The sequence below is a fragment of the Lepisosteus oculatus genome, chromosome 1 (genome assembly GCF_040954835.1).
Source record: "Lepisosteus oculatus isolate fLepOcu1 chromosome 1, fLepOcu1.hap2, whole genome shotgun sequence".
NCBI classification, from domain to species: Eukaryota; Metazoa; Chordata; class Actinopteri; order Semionotiformes; family Lepisosteidae; genus Lepisosteus; species Lepisosteus oculatus.
This window is the reverse complement of record NC_090696.1, coordinates 65,680,388-65,700,035: the sequence shown is the minus strand read 5'-3', so window position 1 is coordinate 65,700,035 and position 19,648 is coordinate 65,680,388. Positions and strand designations below refer to the sequence as shown.

Below are 19,648 nucleotides of genomic sequence, written 5' to 3'. Positions count from 1 at the left end.
TGAAGGTAAAGTATTTCTGATTGTAAAATCCAAGACTCTCATCTAGGATGAAAGACATAATATCAGTAGTGTATGATGTTTCAGAAAATGTCTCAAATTTACTCAAACAATGTGTTCTGGCAGTCTTGTCCATAGTTTCCTGTCTGGCCAAACTGATAAGCTCTAACGAACTCTGTGTGGAAGCTATGATAATCCATCTACGTGAAGGGTCTAAACCAAGGCTGTCCAGAATGAGAATCCTATCACTTTTTGTTATTCTTGTTTGTCTCCTTACATTGCAGAACAAAAAAAATATTATTGGCTGTTCACACAAAATTCAAGTTTGCTGCAGGTTGTAAAGGTTTGTAGTCATCGCAGTTCAATCTTTTTCACACATTTTCTCGGGAAACAGAAAAAACGTATTGTGACATGAACATGATGATTGCACTGTCTTGTTGTTTAGAAAGGGTGTATGAATTATAATTTCAAGCAGATGTGCTGTCTTTTTTTTTGGGGGGGTTACTGTTGAACATAATTTTTAAATATTAGGAAAGGGATCAGATTTGGCCTGGTGCGAGAGGAAAATTTGAACTGTGGAATAAGCAATGCAACCCTTGAAATAATAGCCCTGAGGCCATAATGCTGGTATTGTTGTGTTGGCCAGATGGAATGAATTCTATGACTGGAATAATCAGTCCTACCTATTTAATGTTTATGTACAAAGTTTCCACAGTCTCAGCTAATAAAATTTTCAAACCTATCAGTGAAGTGTTTTAACGATAGCAAGCCTGTGGTGCGAAATCTCTTCAAAAGAAATGTAATTACGTTCTGTTTAATTCTCCAAACCCTTCCACAGTACATAAATAAAGCTTGTTCTTAAATAGCACACATTTCCTTTGCATTTACTGTAAATAGTTACAGACCAGTTAGTGGTTTTTCCAATGGTATAGTCCCATCCAGGAATCTTGGCTAAAACCTTCACAAATCAAAAGTAGACCCTTTTCAAGTTAATTACCCCCAGAAAAAATGTAAAGTAATAAAATACATAGTCACATTTCATATTAAATGTGTTTTTCTTAACTGCTTCCATTTTAATATAAATGTCATATTTATGTCTTTCTGTTCGTGTAACATTATGTCTTTGAAGAACATTTGGGCACTATTTTCTGAAAGTATTTTGGCCACTGAGGAATACTTGCAGACTATTTTACAATATCTTTCTAAAAGCTCTGTTGAGAATCCACTCCTACAGCAATTATAACAGTATTTCAGCAAACTGCAACCAACTGAAGTGGTAGTCATAAAGTCGCATGAGAGCTCCCACAATCTCTAATTAACCTAACTCCTGTAATCTCTTGTAATAAGATAATGCTGACATTATATTATTGTATATATACAGTTCATAATAAGACCATTATATATTTCATGGTAGAAAAGGTGTGAAATACTGTAGGGTAGTAGAAAAGACTTTGGCCTTATGTTGTAGGTTCAAGTCCCCTCTGCAGACACTGCTATTGTGTGCTTGAACAAGGTACTTGATGCCAGACCACCCATCTGTGGACTGTGAGGGTCCGTATTACACATTCCACAAGTGAGGACAAACATTGCTGGGGATTTTTTCCTGTGATGGACTGGTGTACTGTACATGGGAGAAAGGTACATGCTCCCTAGTGTGCTCAGCTGCGGAAACCAGGATGAGCTCTGGCCTGAGAGACTCTGTAGCTCTGGTCTGGCCTCTTTGTATGCTTGTTTCAGCTCAAAGAGTCTAAGCAGCATTGAACCCCAAAAGACTTTCATGCGGTTGCAATAGAAAATTCACCAGTGCTTCAGCAAGCCGTATTGATGAAAAGATGAGACATTTTAACAAAGATATCTTTTTCCATGAATTCATCAACTATGAGAGCCACTCCTGGCTTGGCACAGATAGTGCATTTTCATTATTTTAAGAAAGGATTGTTGCGTAGATTTAAAATAATGCCTATTCAAGGTGTAGCCACTGACCTAATGCATCGTCATGTAACAGCAGAAGATACATACCCAATTATTTTTTTTTAAATAACCAAATGGTAGAACCACAGTCTGTGGCCTAAGATTGTCCATGTACGAAGAGAGGAAGCAATATTAAATTGCAGGGAGCAGGCAAGAATTCCACTTTCTTTCTGTGCCTCTCTGATCGTCATGACTCACAAGCCGACACAGACATTATTTTAATGGTTTGATACCATTAAAATAAAATTACTTTCTCTTTCTTTAACATGTGAGATGTCAATCAAAATCATGAGTGTCTGTTAAAAACATTGAAGTTGGAAGATGTCATGGCAGATTCCATCATTGATGATCAAACAAGAGTCTTAGGACATTCTGATTCCTAGTACTTGGCCCCTTTACAGCTTAATTTCACAACTGATGTTCAGATGTGGTAGTCTGTCTAACACTCCCACAATGCTACTGTGGATGAAAGCTGTTTATTACAGGTACAGTATATGTAGCATAAAACAGAACCAGTTCATACAGATTTACTGGTTCTATGCATACACAAATTAATGCAGTGCCCTTCTTTTCTAGAAGGTAATCAGAGAGAACATTTTCCTTTGCCAACAGGTGCTGAACAGGCATTACAGACTGAAAATAATGGCACACCCACTAAATGTCATCCTGCAATAAGATTTTAACTGGTTCTTTTACTGATTTAGGTGATATCTGGTTAAGAAATGTTAGGGTTAAATATGGTTAGTATTTGAAATAATATCATTTGGATCACACACAAACAGATGTTTTTTTTTTCCTGTGATGCCTTCTGAAACTCAATTCACAAAGGAGTTAAATAAGCTTGCTTTTACTGAGGGACTGTAACTCTGGATTGTGGTATTTTGATATAATAAAGTCATATCCTGGTCATTTTCAATGGTGCTGCTCAGGATCTATTTATTTAGTACCTTTGAGTAAGACGATCTCTGCCAGTCAGCGGAACTTTGTAATTAATTGCTCACTTTTGTTCTTCCCAGCACTTCGGCTCCTGAGCTGCTACGCTTACTTGAGAGCACATTAGCAGAAAATTCAGCTATTGGAAACATCTTTGGGAGCTGAATGTGGACGGGTCTTCTGATCCAGAAGAAAGGAACCCTTTGATGGGCATCCCATTTTGACTCACCTTTCAGAAACATGAAACAAAAGCTGCATTCAATTAAACGTGCGGCTTTCACTTCTCAATCACTGCTTCCTGGACTTGCATAAACAGTGCTGGCAACTGCACTGCATTGCATATCAAGGGGATTTACACTGCATTTCTTTCTGACTTATCTCAGGATCTCATTTTTGCTACTAATTCATGACTGACCTTGAAATTAACATCTCTCTTTCCACAAAAATAAAATTATCTCTCACTCAATGAGTCTGACTCATAATTTCCACACATCAAACTGTGCCGGAGAATAGAGCCAGCGTGCTGTACCAAACTCAACAACAACAAACAACGCAGTCTTCTTCCCCAATCAGGCTCCCTTGCAGTTTGGCTTCATCTTGTCAATTCAGTTTAATATCAGACAGCTGTGCAGATTTTCTGTGCTCTACTGTATCAGATCTGCAGATGTCAGCTGCATTCCTTACACTTCTATATCACTTGAATATCAGCTATGTAAACTGTAAAATTATTATTAAGTCTCAGGTTTGAATTTTGGGAGCTCAACATACAAATGTAACCTCTTACAAAAACATACCAGAACTCAGCCCACTGAGTCAACCCTAAAAACTGAAGCACGTTTCCTAATTGGAAATTCATTACCTATTGGTCATTACCTATTCACTACCCTATCGGGTAATGAATTCGATTTTATACTGCTGGTCTTAAGTACTCTTATTGCATATTTACATGTCTTTTTGCATCACTCACTAGTTATCTGTGCAATAGTTCTTTCTTAACTTATACCCATGTCACATTCCAATTGCTATTTGTGCCTGTATCCCAGAAAAACGTGAATCATGCAGTAGATCGTATACTTATGAAAGAGGAGTTTTATATTCACAAAGATCTGCTTGCGCTCTGTTCTTCAGAGTGATGTGGAATTTTAGCTCCAGGACCTTCATCGCATGGAAAATCTTTAGGGGAGCTGATTGAACCATGCAGGGTGAATGCAGAACCCTGTATTCACAGAACTCTAATCTGCGTTCTCAGACTTAGGCACCTTTTACATTTTAGTGGAAATATCAATGTTCATTAAACTTCACAGCATTCTCTTACATCACACAAAGATTTGTGAGAGAATTGGCCTGATGTAGTATATGCCCTAACAGTTCTCTCAGTAGTTCAGACGAACACTAATTCAAATGTTAAAAGAGTGCGATTTTAATCAGTAGGTTTTACGAAGCCCATGGCTTGGCAACAACATTTAAGGAAGAGACTGCCGGATCCCCCTCTTCAATGGAGAATAAGCCAAGGGGGTTCTGCAAGGGCTAAAATAGGGAGGAACGGATGATAAAACTGGCGAGCTAGAACTGCTATAGGTAGTGTAGCAATCCGGGAGTGGGAGGAGCCACGGCGAGCACGAGTGAAAAGTCGACGCCCCATCTGAGGGGGCGGAGGCATTAGTGTGAGGTTAGTGAAAACCGAAAAGAAAACACCCAAAAAGGGGAAACAAAAAGGAAACAGAAAAATGTGTCGCTGTGTAAAGTGGTGCCCAGTCTGGACTTACCCTAAACGGCAGCCTTCCGTTCCTCCGGGACTGCTGGTGGAAGTTCCTCCCTTTCAGGGGGTGCCCTGCTCGTCCCTTCGGAAGGGGAGTATTCAGTGTGTCTTTAAAGAGCCCTCTCGGTTGTGGCTCATCCCTGATCAGCCGGCACTACTGTAATTACAGAGGCAGCGCGTCGCCCTTCATCCAGGGCTCCACTTCCACACTGATCACGCCTCTCGTGTAGTGCCACTGTAGGCCTAATGGGGAGAGATCAGGGTCTGGCCTCCGCCAGAACTTTTGTTTTAAACTCCATTTAGTCATAGATGGCAGCGAGTAGTGAAACACAACATTTGCTAATAAAGGAGGTTTAGGTGTTCAGCCACTTGAACCATAAGAATAACATCTACTGTTCCCAGTTTGGACAGACTTGTAAAAATGTGTGTCAGATATTTTACACGGATCCTTAAAATCCCATGTGCATTTTCACAACTTTCATCTTAAAAGGTTTGGTGCATCCAAACCATTTGGAGGAATAAAAGGCACTGAAGCTTCTGAAGTCTATTTCCTTATCATTTCATTTTGTTTGTCCCTTGCATCCTCTCGGCAGACCCATTTCAAAAAGGTCACCTTAGATATAAGCCCTGCCTACTTTGGGCATAGATTGCTGGAGGGGGTGTTTATGGTGCGTGATGATATTTGTACTCAAAATCTAGTAACTGAATTAAGAGCTTATTTTACAAATTCCCTTGCCCCACAGAAATTAACTACTGTTGCACCTTTGAGCAAGGAACTTCACCCAAACTATTCTAGTTAAATACCCTGCTGCCTAAATTAATACAATTATAAATTCCTTTCAATAAAAAACAATAGCCAAATAAAGTTGTAGTTAGCAGAAAAATGTCTTAAAAACTTAATATATTTAATTAGTGGATATTGTTTTGCAAAGACTTCAGTGTAACTGCATTGGATATTTCCAGAACACGACCAACAGCGCATGTGTTCATGTGCTTTACTCAAAAGAGACAGCATACCTATTAAGAATACTAGAGGATGGAAGTCACAAGACATTGGAGAGTGTGTTACTGCGTACAATCCAGCTCCGTTCATCTCTGATGAACCCAAATCAGGTACTGGGCACTCATCAAAGTTAGGGGAAGGAGTTGCATGTTCATGATGCAAGTTTACAGTACCTTCATTTTCCTTTTTTTAGATCAAACAGGCAAAGTTTGTGATGGTTGTACATTTGGATACATGTTTGTCTCCTTTTTAGCATCTGTTTAGAATGCAGGCTGTCCTGCGGAGGATTTGTTATTTTATTAATTCGGTCTTGCCGAACCTTATAAAATTCTGTTTTCTGAAAACACTGGGGCTGCAGTACTAGGCACCTGGTGGAGGAGGTTGGATATAAAGTGCTCGGCTATGAGAAGTCTATCAGTCGGAAATACTAACCTTTAAATACTAGTTTCTGTGTTTTGTGTGTGTCAATGTATTTAATATTTTTTTCTCTTTTAAACAGTTGCCTGTTTATTGTTCTGCCAAAAATTGTTGATCTTGCTGAACATTCTCTGAACAGTTGGGTGGTGTTATTTTTTATAAATTACATGCACTCAAGCTGGTGTCAAAGTAGACTGTTATTGTATATATTGCATAATTACTTAATCTGTAATTTACAAAATAGTCACCTCTTTGCAAGAATATGATATACAGAAAAAATGTGTATACTTTGTATAAAATAAGTATTACATGGATAAGTTTCCAGAATTTTCCATATGTCAATGTTTTTGCTCTAATTCTCTAATAAAGAGGGTTCACGTTTGTTAAACCCAATTATTTTCAACCAAAGACACAGCAACGAAAAGTCCCTGTGAAGAACTGAAGGAGGTGCTGAATAAAAAAAGCCATAATACAAAATACATTTTTATTCATTTTGAAAAGTAAATACACAACAATAAAAAGTTATAAAATATTAACAGCTCTACAAAATTGCAGATTCCCGATTAAACATCTGCAGTTAAAAATGCACCAGCAATAGCTTTCTAAAAGAATGTACACGTTTTTAGTTCTATTTACATCAGTTTTTAAACATGAAATACACTTTTTTTCCCCCACTGTACTCAGTTCTCTCAATGTAAATAAGAAGACCATTCTCAGTTGATTTCTCTTAACTCTTAATATACAGAAAGAAACAGTTTGCATTGTTAACTACCGTAGCTTTATGGAATATGGTAATATGTTCATTGAAAGGCTCTAGGCATTCATTCAATATTCATTGGCTTGGCTTTCATGCTAAAAGAAAAATAGAAAAATGTGACATGAGTTTTCCAGGATTGTAATGTGTTTCTCACACTCTTCAGCAGTTCAGGGTTACATGTGTTTTTCCCATTACAGATTTGGGTGACTTGTAAAAATCGATCACTTAGGTTCATACCAGTTCAAAACAAGCACAGTTATAGGTCTGGTTTGGCATTCAATCCTGCTGCGTTCTCAGCACTGATACTGTACATCATAATGGCAGAGAGATAACGATGTGTTTCAATATTGATTAGATCTTTAGTGTTGAAGTGCAATGAGCACACATTTGATGTGGCTTTCACATCTGTTGTCATGCACAAATTGGTGTCTTTTAATCAGTTTACACATCTTGAAGCATGAGAAAGGGATTTACACATCATTTTAAGTGATACCATATGTGAATCTTGCATCTCTTATAGCATTAGTACTATACATGTTAGAACTATGTCATATACTCACTATGGTAGCAAACTGCTAATTAATCCAAGTACTGATGCCTATCTGTACTGCTTCTACTGTATGACCACATACCTGTAGTACTGAACTTCATAACTTAAGACACTAGCCCACATGAATACATTCTCCTCACCAGAAACAGATTATTTGTTATTATACAAGGTAATGCAAAACTGTACATGATATATTCTTGGTTCATAAATACACTTTTGAATAATGGACATTTTATTTACAATATAAAAGCTTTTTGCTTTTTTTTAAACAGAAGAAATTGAGTGCATACGAGAATGAAGACAAGGATAGTTTGTGCATACTGTATAGTACCGCAACATAAATGCCTTTAGAAAACTAATATGGTTGTTTCTAAATTAAAGACACCTAAACTTCTGGGAAAAATAAAAATAATGCCCAATATCCTCTAAAAATAGGTTAATATTAGGAACAGAAAGAATAGGAAAACAGTGCAGATGGTAAAACTATTATTACATTTATAAAGATACGTTTTATTATTGGGATATAACTCATTTTGACAAGATTGTGCCCTCTTAACTAGTAACACACAATATGAACTCTTTTATACAAATTATTCTTTTCCACAAACTTAATAGCTTGAATTTAAATTTTTCCATTAGATGCAAACTACAGTAAATGTGTGTTACTGATCTCAGGTCTGGGATTTGAGCTCTACAGATTATTAATTAGAGGGTGACAAGCACAAAAACATCCTCCTCTCATCACACATAGAATCAACAGTGAAGGTTTATCGTCATATATACGTAGTTAACTTTCCACCCAATTCATTTTCATCAAGACATGATATACTGTACAGTATTAAAGATCTGAAAACTGTTTTCTTGCCCATTTGTTATAGTTTGGACTGCACTGTTGGTCAATATTCTAAGAAGCAAGTAAAGGTTTATTTTATGTTGAAAAGAGAAGAAAGAAAACACATTTTGGTTGTGGAGCCTTCTTCAGGAGTGAGGCTCCGAAGAAGGCTCCACAGCCGAAACGTTGTGTTTCCTTTCTTCTCTTTTCAGCTTGGAATAAACCTTTACTTGTTCCTTTCAAGCCTACACATGCTGATTCAGTTCCCTACTTGAACTATATTCTAAGAAGACACTCTTAAAAAAATTCATAAAGAAATGTTTAAACTTCTTACAGACTGTAAGAATATTTGAGGACTAAAATGACGTTACTTCTTATTTTGGGCAGTTGCACAACTACTGTGTACTTCTGGCATTTCATTTTTGGAAAAAAATAATCTTGCATTTCTTTGGTTATAGATATAACAATGTCAGACTGTAACCCTCATCATTTTGAACTTAAAATTGACCATCAAAACAGGAAAATAGCTGTATGTGGAACAGTAATGTTTGGAAGCAACCAAAGCTTTACTAATAATTGGTTCATTAATAATCATGACAGATGGTATTAACCTTTTTTTGATTACCTGTCCACATCAGAAAAACAGATTTACAAAACTTGCATGTACATTATAGCAATGTATAGACAGATTTGTTGTCAATGGGGTTAATAAACGTTTGGGAGACAGACAAGCCCCCTTTTCTGTTCCCTCATCACTATAAATACAGATTGGACTTTCTCTCCTTTCATCGCTGTTCTGTTCACTCTTGTATAGATTTCTCAGTATGGCCAGACAAGTTAAAGCCAGTGAGACTATAATCACATTAACTTGAGAAGGGGCTTGTCTGGACTATTGCAATACGTGTCGGATATGTATTCAATAACTGAAGACAGAATGGCAATGTACTGTAACAGTCCTAAAGCATATACTGTATTATTCAGCACACTACCCATGCCAGAGGTCAGTGTGAGTAGGACAGAGGATTTTGCCACGTGGAGGCAAAGAAAAAAAAACAGCCGAGATGAAACGGCATTGACTTTCCTTTCTCAGCTCATGCAGCATTTTTGTAAGCACATGGTCTTCAGGTTTTGAGAAAAGAACAGTATTTTCTGAAAGGCCCAGATTTAAAGGCACATACAGGATATTCATAAATCTGAAGCTCAAAAATCACATGCAGAAAAAGCTGCAGTTGATTTCAGGACATTTTGAGATATTTTTAATATACTTCTGCTTGCAAATACAAGTGTAACTGCACAGGAAATTACTCCTTTCAGAAAGCAGGGAAATAGTTTTGGCAGCAACATCAATTCTGAAAAAATGGATTCTGTACCCCTGTAAGATATTAGTAAAATTCTAAATAATATGAAATAATGTTCAAACGGATTATTCCAAATGTTACCAGGCTAAACAAACAACATGTGGCAAACGTCCATGCTAAAAATAATAATGATGATGAGTAATTGGTACATGGGTTACAATTTTTAAATAATTTCAAAATGACATCACTCTATTTTTTTCTATTTATTTGATGTTTTCTCTCTTTTTAAAAAAAGGGCGATAATTTGTTTTGCATGCTTGGAATTACTTCCACAATTCTTCCACTTGCTTGCAAAAATCTCACTCTGCTCATATGGATGTCATTTCGTTGAGTGGCTCTGTCTGATTTGTAATTGCATTCTGCTCTAGTCATCTCTAATAATGTGACTGGACAGACACACTTTCCCTTATGGAAAAAAACCCAACACAAAACTACATCCGTCCATCATCAGAAAGCCACTTATTGTTATTAAAGGTTATGGCCATCCTTAGTAACCTGACACCAGACTGTCGTAGAGTACACATGTAACAGATCTTATTGTCCTGAGCGAGTAACAGAACTGATGTCACCCCTCTCTGAAATCTAAACAGTATAAAATACTCCCTTGACAGGGGACCCAGCCTGCTGTTTAGAAGTGGCACAATGCAATGGTGGAGGCCAAAAGTCACCAGAATAACATCCTGGCAGGGCAAGGGAGAGCTGTACTTTCACACACGCAGGCACAAATTAGCATCTCATCGATCTTGCTGCTATGAAACCTAAAGCTGTTAGCACAAGATGTTCTGCTGTGTTGAGAAAAGGTAGCTTTTCTGGACGTGTCTGCACACAGACTGAAATTAACACAAGTGTAACTGGTGCGGCCCTGGTACTGGAGGAGAAAACACTCCCAAACAAGTTAGAATCCCAAACAACTGTGTTGCTTTGAAATCATTTAACATCCCAGTTGAGCTATTGCTAGAGCCAAAGTGCAGTATTTCAGGCTGAATTCACTTTGTGAAAAATGAAAGAAAAAAAATATACAGTATGTATATATTTATGTTCCCATAAGAAAAACATGAAACATCACAATGCAAAATCCAAGGGTGTCAAACTCTACAGCACAAAAATAGGCACATTTGCATGGCTTTTATTCCACTTCAGTACTAAATGTGATAGTTGACTTGACTTAATTGCCTTGATTGACTGTAAGACTGCATGAATACATTTTCAATTATTTCCTATTTTAAGCAGCCAATGTCCTTAACACGCCTTGAAAAAGCCTGCGCGAGTGTGACTTTTGAGGAGTGCAGTTTAACACCCTTGCCTGGTGACAGTCAAAGTAAAAGCTTGGCTTTACATGGTTAAATATCTTCCTTGCAGAGCAGAATGGCACTTATAGCAGATAATGTTATTTACACATGGAAGCCACGCAGTAGACTACTTCATGGCCAACCCTACTGCATCCCGAATACCATCGTTCGTATGTTCCACACCTGTACCGCTGTCTGCAAAGCTCCCTTCCGTGTCCCTATTCACTGTGTCTCTCTTGTCTTAAATATGAGGGGTTTTTTTTTCACAGTTAGAAAAGAATGGGCCAAAGGTCCCTCTACACCTTTTGGCACATGTGGAGTCTTGATTTGGACGAGGAAGTGGCGTCTTTCCAGATCTTGCAGGAAAGGCCCTTCGCGCATTCGCAGCGCTGGAAGATCTCCAGCCCGTGGGTGCCCTTCTTACGATGTCTGGTACACACCTCGCCCAGCTGTAGGACAGGCTTGCAGATTTTGGTCCAGAAATGGCGGGCACAGCAGTAACCCTCCACACAGTCAGAGGAACGGAGACATCGATCTCCCTCGTGACCTGTCAGAGGAAAAAAACGAAATATTCGAATTTGTGTAACAAGTGCACCAGGTTCAAGGAGGACAAACTCATGACGGACTGCAAATACTGTAGATAAAGAGTTTGCCTTCAAAATGGCTTACTGTGAGGTGTAACAGCTGGAAATGAAAGGGTATAATTTACAGACTTATGATAAAGCAGGTTTCATAAAATAAAACAACCTGGTTAAGTGGAACAAATGCATAAAAAATGGGATAAAACGAGGAAAAACTACAAGATTACAATGGCAGTCTTGCATGAGGATGGTTCTTGCTACTGTTATTGGAAGTGAAGCCTTCCTAAAGGTCATACACTTACTCAGGGGACATTGCAGCTGTGAAGGAGCATGGCTGACAAAGACAAAATCTAGCTTGAATATTATAATTATGAGAAAACATGAATGGAAGACTAATGACTATAATTAATACTTTAAATTACAGGCATATAGTACATATACAAAAATGTATAAATATTTATACAGTAAATATAAAAGGTTTACTTGCATTTGTATAGTACACATGATATTTTTTTTGTAATGTGCCATGCACTTTAACTCTGAAACGACAGAAGTTTCCAATTAGCATCGATAAGGGTTGCTGCTCACAGTAAAACTAACAAACTACTTCAATTAACCTTGTTTAAACTGAGAGGAATTTCTTGTTAAAACGAAAATGTAGATGAGACTTTTTTCAGATACAGTACAAAAATACCCAAAACTTTTTTTTGAACCAAATACATTGAAAAGGAAGCTTTTAGAAGTTCAGAGAACATTTTTATTTAATACATCTCAGGCTGCATACAGTATCACTAATTGCTTAATTAATTGCTTAATTATTGTTGGTTCAGTAACTCGGCCAAAACCTATTTATCATGATCTAGAGTCAAAACATATTAAAAAGTTTCTGTGGTGCAGCTGAGGGAAAAGCAGCCTGCCAATGAGGACAAACCTGAAAGCACTACTGCTCCCACAAGGAATAAGCCAGGGTGCTGCTTCAAGGGTGCAGATGGAGTATGTGTTGGTGAGTGAAAGTTGGCAAGATTCACAATTTGACCACATCATTTATTTCTCTATTACATACTTATCTCCTGAGTTTCCAAATCCCTAATATCAGTACAAGTTAAAAGGGAATGGTGGTTGATTTTCAAAACTTCTGGGTTCGTGGTTATGTCCAAGTGTGAAATAAATACACTCCCTCATCAACAGTCATATCAATATAAAATGGAATGAGGTTGATTGCCCAGATAAGGTCAAAAACCTCAACCCGCCCACCAATGGCAAATTTACAGACCCATGACTTTCTCATTTGCCAGAGGCCTCTTGATTTTACCTAGTGGAATCCTGCCATCAAGTTCTGGTTTTGTAATTTTCAATTTGTCAAATGATGCAGAGTTTGCTTCACTCCAGACAGATGACAATTAAAATGAAAAATGAGAATTCATTCTTTTTAAGTTTTGTGAAATATGGAGAGTCAAACGTGAATCATAAAGTAAAAATGAGACAACAAACCAGGATACATCACAGGATACTAAATCTACAAGGATATAAATACTCTGAATCTATAGAGGTAAAATGTTTATAAATAGCAGCTTTCACACAAAAAGGAATTGTATTCATTCATGGAAAAGGACAGTCATCTTTTGCTATCTTGTTAAGAACACAATAACTAAATAAATCTAATTAAGTCTTCATTAATTATGTAACACCATTATAGATTACAGTTCTAGCCTTAGTCTTAGCCTGCCCTAGTACCATATACTGTACAGTACTGGATATATTATAACATCTTTGTTATTAACAAAAACATAAATAAAACAATCAAAACACCTCTATTCATGAGAAGAAAACATGAGATTGTAGTAGCCAATGCCTATCATACAGATCATGCCTATCATGCCTATAAAATACACATCTGTCAGGATAACTGAATTACATTTGATGATCACCAAAGAATGTTTCTGCATAAAGAATGAAAAATTCTGAGGAAAAAGAAAATAATAATGTCTAAGTCTAAGACAGATCAGCAATCTACTGTACATGAATGAGCAAAGTAAATCGAGATCTTAAAATCCCACCCAAACTTATGTGATCAATTTCAGCCTCTTATCAAAGCTATATTCCTTGCATATTCTTGTGCACTCATGAAACAGCTCTGCCTCAACATTAAAACCAAATTCCTTGATGGATCTTTAACACATAACTGTTTAAATAAAGCAAATTTTCCTCAATTGTTTTCTAATTAATTCTCAGTTAAGCAGAACATGATATTCCTTTTAGCCAGTTTACATGGTTGTTTCAAAGGTCATAATTAGTAAAGAAAATATTTATTAAAGATGTTAATCAGTCATGCATCTTTTCCATGAAATTATATGGTATTTTTTTCCCCTGCCAAAGGCTGTTTCACACGCGACAAGAGGCTCCAACATCCTTGAGAAACACATGCTTTCCTGTCCAGCTTGCTTAAATAAAACAAGAATCAATACCACATTAAAGAGATTACTATCAGCCCTGAGCGTCTTTCTGAATAGGGGCTTCAATTAAAGATAGATTTTTATACCATTTTTAATATATTCAAGCAGTTATGATTTCTGCACAATCAATTCTGTTCTTCCCTGCTTTGACCCTGTACAGAGCAGTAATGTTGCCCTAAGTCTACATCAAAGCTTCCTGTTACAAAAGATTCCTCTTCTTTTCGGTATAGATCCACTGCCTCACCAGCTGGCTTGAATAGCGTTCATGACCGTCTACATGCACATTGTCTCCAATCAGTTCTTCAAAGCACAAAAATGTCACTCATCGCTGAATGAAACACACTACTTCTGTTTCTCCTGCCAACTCATGTGTTCTCTGTCCCACAGAAGATGGCAGTTTCATCTCTTATCTGTCAGCATGTAACCCCAAAATAGCCTCCAAACATGTACTGTAGATCATTTTTATGCAAACAGTGCTATAGTCTTCCTGCTGATGCACAGGTTATTTCCTCTTGGAATGTCTCATGCTGCAGCCACTGCAGTCTGAAAACAATTACACAGATGGATCAAATAGATATGAGGGTCCCAGCCCAATGCAGTAACTATCTGTCTTCCGGGATTTGGCCTGTTCTTCACAGAGATGGTGTCCTGCTTTGTCTGGGCTAGTCTGCTGAATGTTGAAGAAGAATCTTAACTTTAAGAACAGCTATTTATGTACAGTACTGTACATTCTTAATCAACTCAATATGACAACTGTAACTTAACTCAAAAACCGAACACTACGCACCTTACATATTCATGAAATTACATGAATTGATCCCAGTATTGTTATCTCAAGCAATGATATAATAAACACATTTATTGGCTCACATTTTAAAAGACAGTTAATTATGACAAAGCCATGACACATAATACTGTAATAGCGTGTCAACATTCTACTTTTGTTTGTCAAGTTTTATGTGGGCTGTCTTTATCTTTTGGAACTCCTCTGCAATTCTAGATTTCACATATGGGTCACCTCTCAGAGAAAACTGCAAGTTCATTCTCTTTTTTCTGTGATTATTGTTCCACCTTCTACTGACGCACAGTCAACACTAGTGCTTTAAAATAAACTAAGGTGTACCCCGTTTCTTATACTCTTCATCTTACCTCTTAAATCAGTTGGCATTGGATAATTCAAGTCCATGTCGCCCATTTGCAATATTCACAAAAACAATTCCTTCACCTCATGAGACACTGCAGCATTGAACTTGTCTTAAAACCTAATGCCTAATTTTCAATCTTTACTTCACTAATCATTAATCAGTTTACGAGCCATTGGGGCATTGAACTCAACATCACCCTTCATGCTGATTTCTTCATCTTCACTAGCAACCACAATTTTATTTCTGGTTGATCCTGTTTGGCCAGGGACACCACTCTAGATTTTCTGTCAATAACCTGCTGTTACACTGAAAAATGATGTCAGGCTCTTTTAAAATCCCAGTGCCTCCCATCACCCTAGCTCGGTCAGTCCACCCTGTACCTCCACAGCACACCTAACCCTCATTGAGCCTGGCCAACACAATGACCACCTGTTCAGCACTTATGACCTCCCTTATGACCACAAACCTAAGCTGCGTTATCTTGAGTATTCCTAAAATGCAGATTCTTTCAGGTCTGTAAGCCGTTAGGATAGCCTAGTCTCCTAATGTAGACAGAAACCTTTTCCCTCTTTAATTGGCCCAGACTGCTGCCTAATTCCATGCAGAAACTATCCTCTTATCTTGCCAATCCTTTCCCCTCCTGTAGAATTTAATTCCTTCTGAGATGTAATTACTCCATAAAACAAGGTGTACCTCTGTGTGTTTAACTGGTAAACATACCATTCTTAGTCAAATTCAATCCTCTCATGTTCTTTTATTTTTTAATGTTTCTTTACTAGCCCTATACAATTTCTTGCATTAGGAATTCGTCTTTTCGCATACCCCAGCTTTTCTCCATGGAGACACAGACAGGGAGAAGCTTGGGGTCAGAGCGCAGGGTCTGCCATTGTACAGCGCCCCTGGAGCAGTTAGGGTTAAGGGCCTTGCTCAGGGGCCTAACGGAGTAGGATTCCTCTGCCAGCCGCGGGATTTGAACCGGCAACCTTCCAGCCACAGGCGCAGATCCTTAGCCACAGAGCCACCGCTCTGCCCCACGGAGAAGTTCTAACCACTTCTTCCAATTCAGGGATGCAAGGGAGCTGGAATCCATTCCAGCAAGCAACAGGTGCAAGGCAGAGTACACCCGGGTCAGGATGTCAGCCCCAACACAAGGCACACACAGACACACACTCACACCATTATCAGTTTTCCCAGAAGCCAGTTAATCTACCAGTATGTTTTTGGACAGTGGGATGAAATCAGAGCAGCCAGGAAAAAACCCACACAAACATGCAGAGGACATTTAAACTCCATGGAGACAGAACCCCAGGTCCGGAATTGAACACGGGAGCCTCAGCATTGCAACGTAGTCCCAATGCTGACTACTGTGCTACTGTGCGCCCGAGTCAAGTTCCATTTTTCTTATATTTTCTAATTTGAGTATGGATTTTAAATATGTTTTTTTATATACAGAATAATCAGATCTGACATACTTTTGGAAAGGATATCTGTGGTGAATGTGACATACTGTATGAATATAAAAGGAGCAGTGGTCATGGTTCAGGACATACAAGTGGAAGGTTATGGGTTCAAATTTCACATGCTGGGGTAATTCACTCAGATTGAGACAATGGTGCCCATCTGTAAAAAAATAGGTATATCTATGAGTTAAAGTATAACCCAAATAAGTTAATAATAAAGAATGGAACATTTTTCACAAAATAATACATCCATCTCTTCGTTTTCAATTTTCTTGTTTTGCTGCGACTCATGGCATGTTATATATTGGATGTATCCCTTGAAATGTTGCGGTATTACTTTAATGAAAAGTCATATAACTGACAGATTCTGGGAGTGAAATCAACTTTAAATTCTAATTTATTGAACAAAATTGTCAACATTTAATCACCAGTAAGCAAAGATTGTAGCACATTTCCAGTACTCATAAAAATAATGCCTAGGTGACACAGTATAAACCATTTGGTTAAAATTCAAGTTAGATAACTGTTGCATTTTTATGAGGAAAAGGATAAAACAAAATTGCCAGAAATAGTTGTCAGTATTTCATCAGAATGCTATATACTGTAAGCTTTCATTATATGGCACCACCAACTAATAAACATCTCTAAAGAAGCTTATTTGCTTATATGTAATATATTTTACTTCTTAAAAGACGTTTTGGGTAGGATGGGCTCAGTTTTCCAATTAGACTCCTTAAAAGGATGTTTTGCAAAAACACGCTTAAACAGCAAGAAAAAAAAATAACTTTGAACAAAAAATACTACAGGGGTACCTGATTCAAGTATTCAAAATGCTCAGGGGTATTTATAAAGTCAGTCCTATGGACTTCTACCAAATCAACAATGAAACATGAACCAGAAGACACAAGAGTAAACTGTGTATTAGAAAGGAATATGGAACAAGTTACCCAACCATACTGATGAAACCAAAAACCTGGCTTTTCTTTTCAGAAATAACTGGCTGCAATCCTTGGGTCAAGTAGCAATGAGAAACCAAACAGCTAGATGGGCCAAATGTACCCCTCTCATTTGTAATCTTTCTTATGTTGGAGATAATTACCAATACAACGTGTAAATTGAAGATTGTCCTTCTACCCGACTGCATTCCGGTGTAATTTTCAAAGGGTTTCAGCATTACACTCAAGTTCACAATAAGAAAGAAACACCCCTGTTCCTTGAGGTTCTTCATCATTTTCACCCTGCCATCATCTATATACTACAGTATTTCCTACCTTTTATCACTCTGTATTGCATATTTCATTTGTTATGTCATGCTTAAAAAGAAATCATTAGAACTGCTTATTTATTTAAAAAAAAGAGATGCATCAGTTTTTGATTATATATGATACAGGATGCCATTTGCTGCTAGTAAGTGTACATGACTTTTATATGGGGTGCAGAAACAACATTGTAATGTGGTTATGTCTGCACCCCATGCCGTGTTAACAGCTCAAGGGTCCGATGACATAACGGCAGTAGATAATTATTAAAATAGTTGGGGACTGGCGCCACCTTCACAATATGTTGTTAATAACCATGACTAACAGGAGATAATGATTCAGCTAGGGTCATGTGTAAAAGGGTCACTGGAGAAGGAGAAAAGCAGAGAAGCTCCTCTGTGGTGATTTTACCAGTGGTTATCTGGATTTTTCATAGGTGTGTAGTTTTATTCATTTTAAAGATAGGCTTAAATACCTATATGACATTCAGCTGATTGTTGATATGATGTGATGTGTCTGAGACAAACTGTTTTCTGTACAAGTATTATCTCATTATTACATTAGGAGCTACATTCAGACTAGTCATTCCTTCTGTGTGGGAAATCAAGGGCATAAGACAATCTGTCCCCATTGTATGTCCCAGACATACTGTATGAACACAGCCATGTATAAAAAACCTTATTTAAATCTAAAAAGATAACATTCTGCCCACAATATTTATATCATTGCTCCTTGTGTACACATTGAACAATTATTTGGTGTTTAAACAAATTGAGTGACATACAGGTGTATGGTGGAGAGAGTTATTAATGCTTAAATCCATTTCAGGAGGGAACAGAGTCTCTTGAAAAAGTACATTTTCTCTTGAACATCTACTACACTTGCATTTCAACGCGTCTCAACAATATGCAGACTTTTTTGCCTTTAAAAAAAGTTAATCAGCTCTCAGCTCCTACTATTTCGGGAATCAACAACATTTCTACAATAGCACTTGGTTTCCCATACGGCCACAAGGGAAAGTGGAAGACGGAGCATCTGCTACCAACCTTTCACATGCGGTAACTTGGACTGTGCCTTCCCAGTCTTTGGCCAACCCTTTTCCTTAGTGGAAAGCTGTCCAGTCTTCTTGTTGTGCCCCTCTACCGCGGTGATATGTGGCGCAAGGACAGTTTCGGTGATAGGAATGCAAATGTCTGCAATCAAAAAGATGAAAAGAAAAACATTGGTCTGAATTCTGTCCGCTGTCCCTCTCTCTTTCTAGAACTCTACAAACCGAGCACTCATACAGATCCAAAGTGTTTGTGCAAGCTGCATTCTAAGCCTGCTGATTTGTCAAAGGCGTTCAGACTCTACATGTGAACAAATGTTGATTTGAAATATTTTTCAGACGGATTTGCAGAGGAAACCGGTCATTGCTCAGACTGGTATGTGTTCCGCTACTACACACGTACTATACTTTTGGAGATACTGTAACTGTCTGAAAAACGAAGAGATGCCATAACCAGGTTCATTATGCAAAGCATAAACTTCCAACAGAAGTTTTTGTCATACAGGAATTTGATACTGTTTCTATGGGGTGAATATGACAGCCATTCACACAGACTGGTTTACGTGGAGCAAGATATCTCAGGAATATGTTCAGAGATCAAACTGAGGGAGCTTGGCACTAGAGCATTCAGTGAAATGTGGAAACAGTGAACTGTTTAAATGTCATCAGTCTAACAAATTGAGAGAGAGAAATGGAAAGTGATTAACTTTAGAGAGAGGGATGATTAGAAACTGATGATTCTGTTAACAGCATTCATTGGTAACATCTGACAAAACCTTTGGTAGTGTAGTTACTGTGCAGTTTGCAGCACATTTTTAATTAAAGCAAAAACAAAT

General features: G+C 37.7%; 1 protein-coding gene across 1 annotated transcript in view; it reads right to left on the bottom strand.

The window, feature by feature from the left end:
- Window positions 1-6,550: 6,550 nt before the first annotated feature.
- dkk2 (dickkopf WNT signaling pathway inhibitor 2) overlaps window positions 6,551-19,648 on the bottom strand; it is a 34,730-nt gene continuing 21,632 nt past the window's right edge. The window contains exons 3-4 of the mRNA XM_006629902.3: window positions 18,811-18,957; window positions 6,551-11,413 (exon numbers count right to left, since the gene is read on the bottom strand). Coding sequence (XP_006629965.1) covers window positions 11,163-11,413; window positions 18,811-18,957 — 398 coding nt within the window. The 3' untranslated portion in view covers window positions 6,551-11,162. The remainder of the gene's footprint in view (window positions 11,414-18,810; window positions 18,958-19,648) is intronic.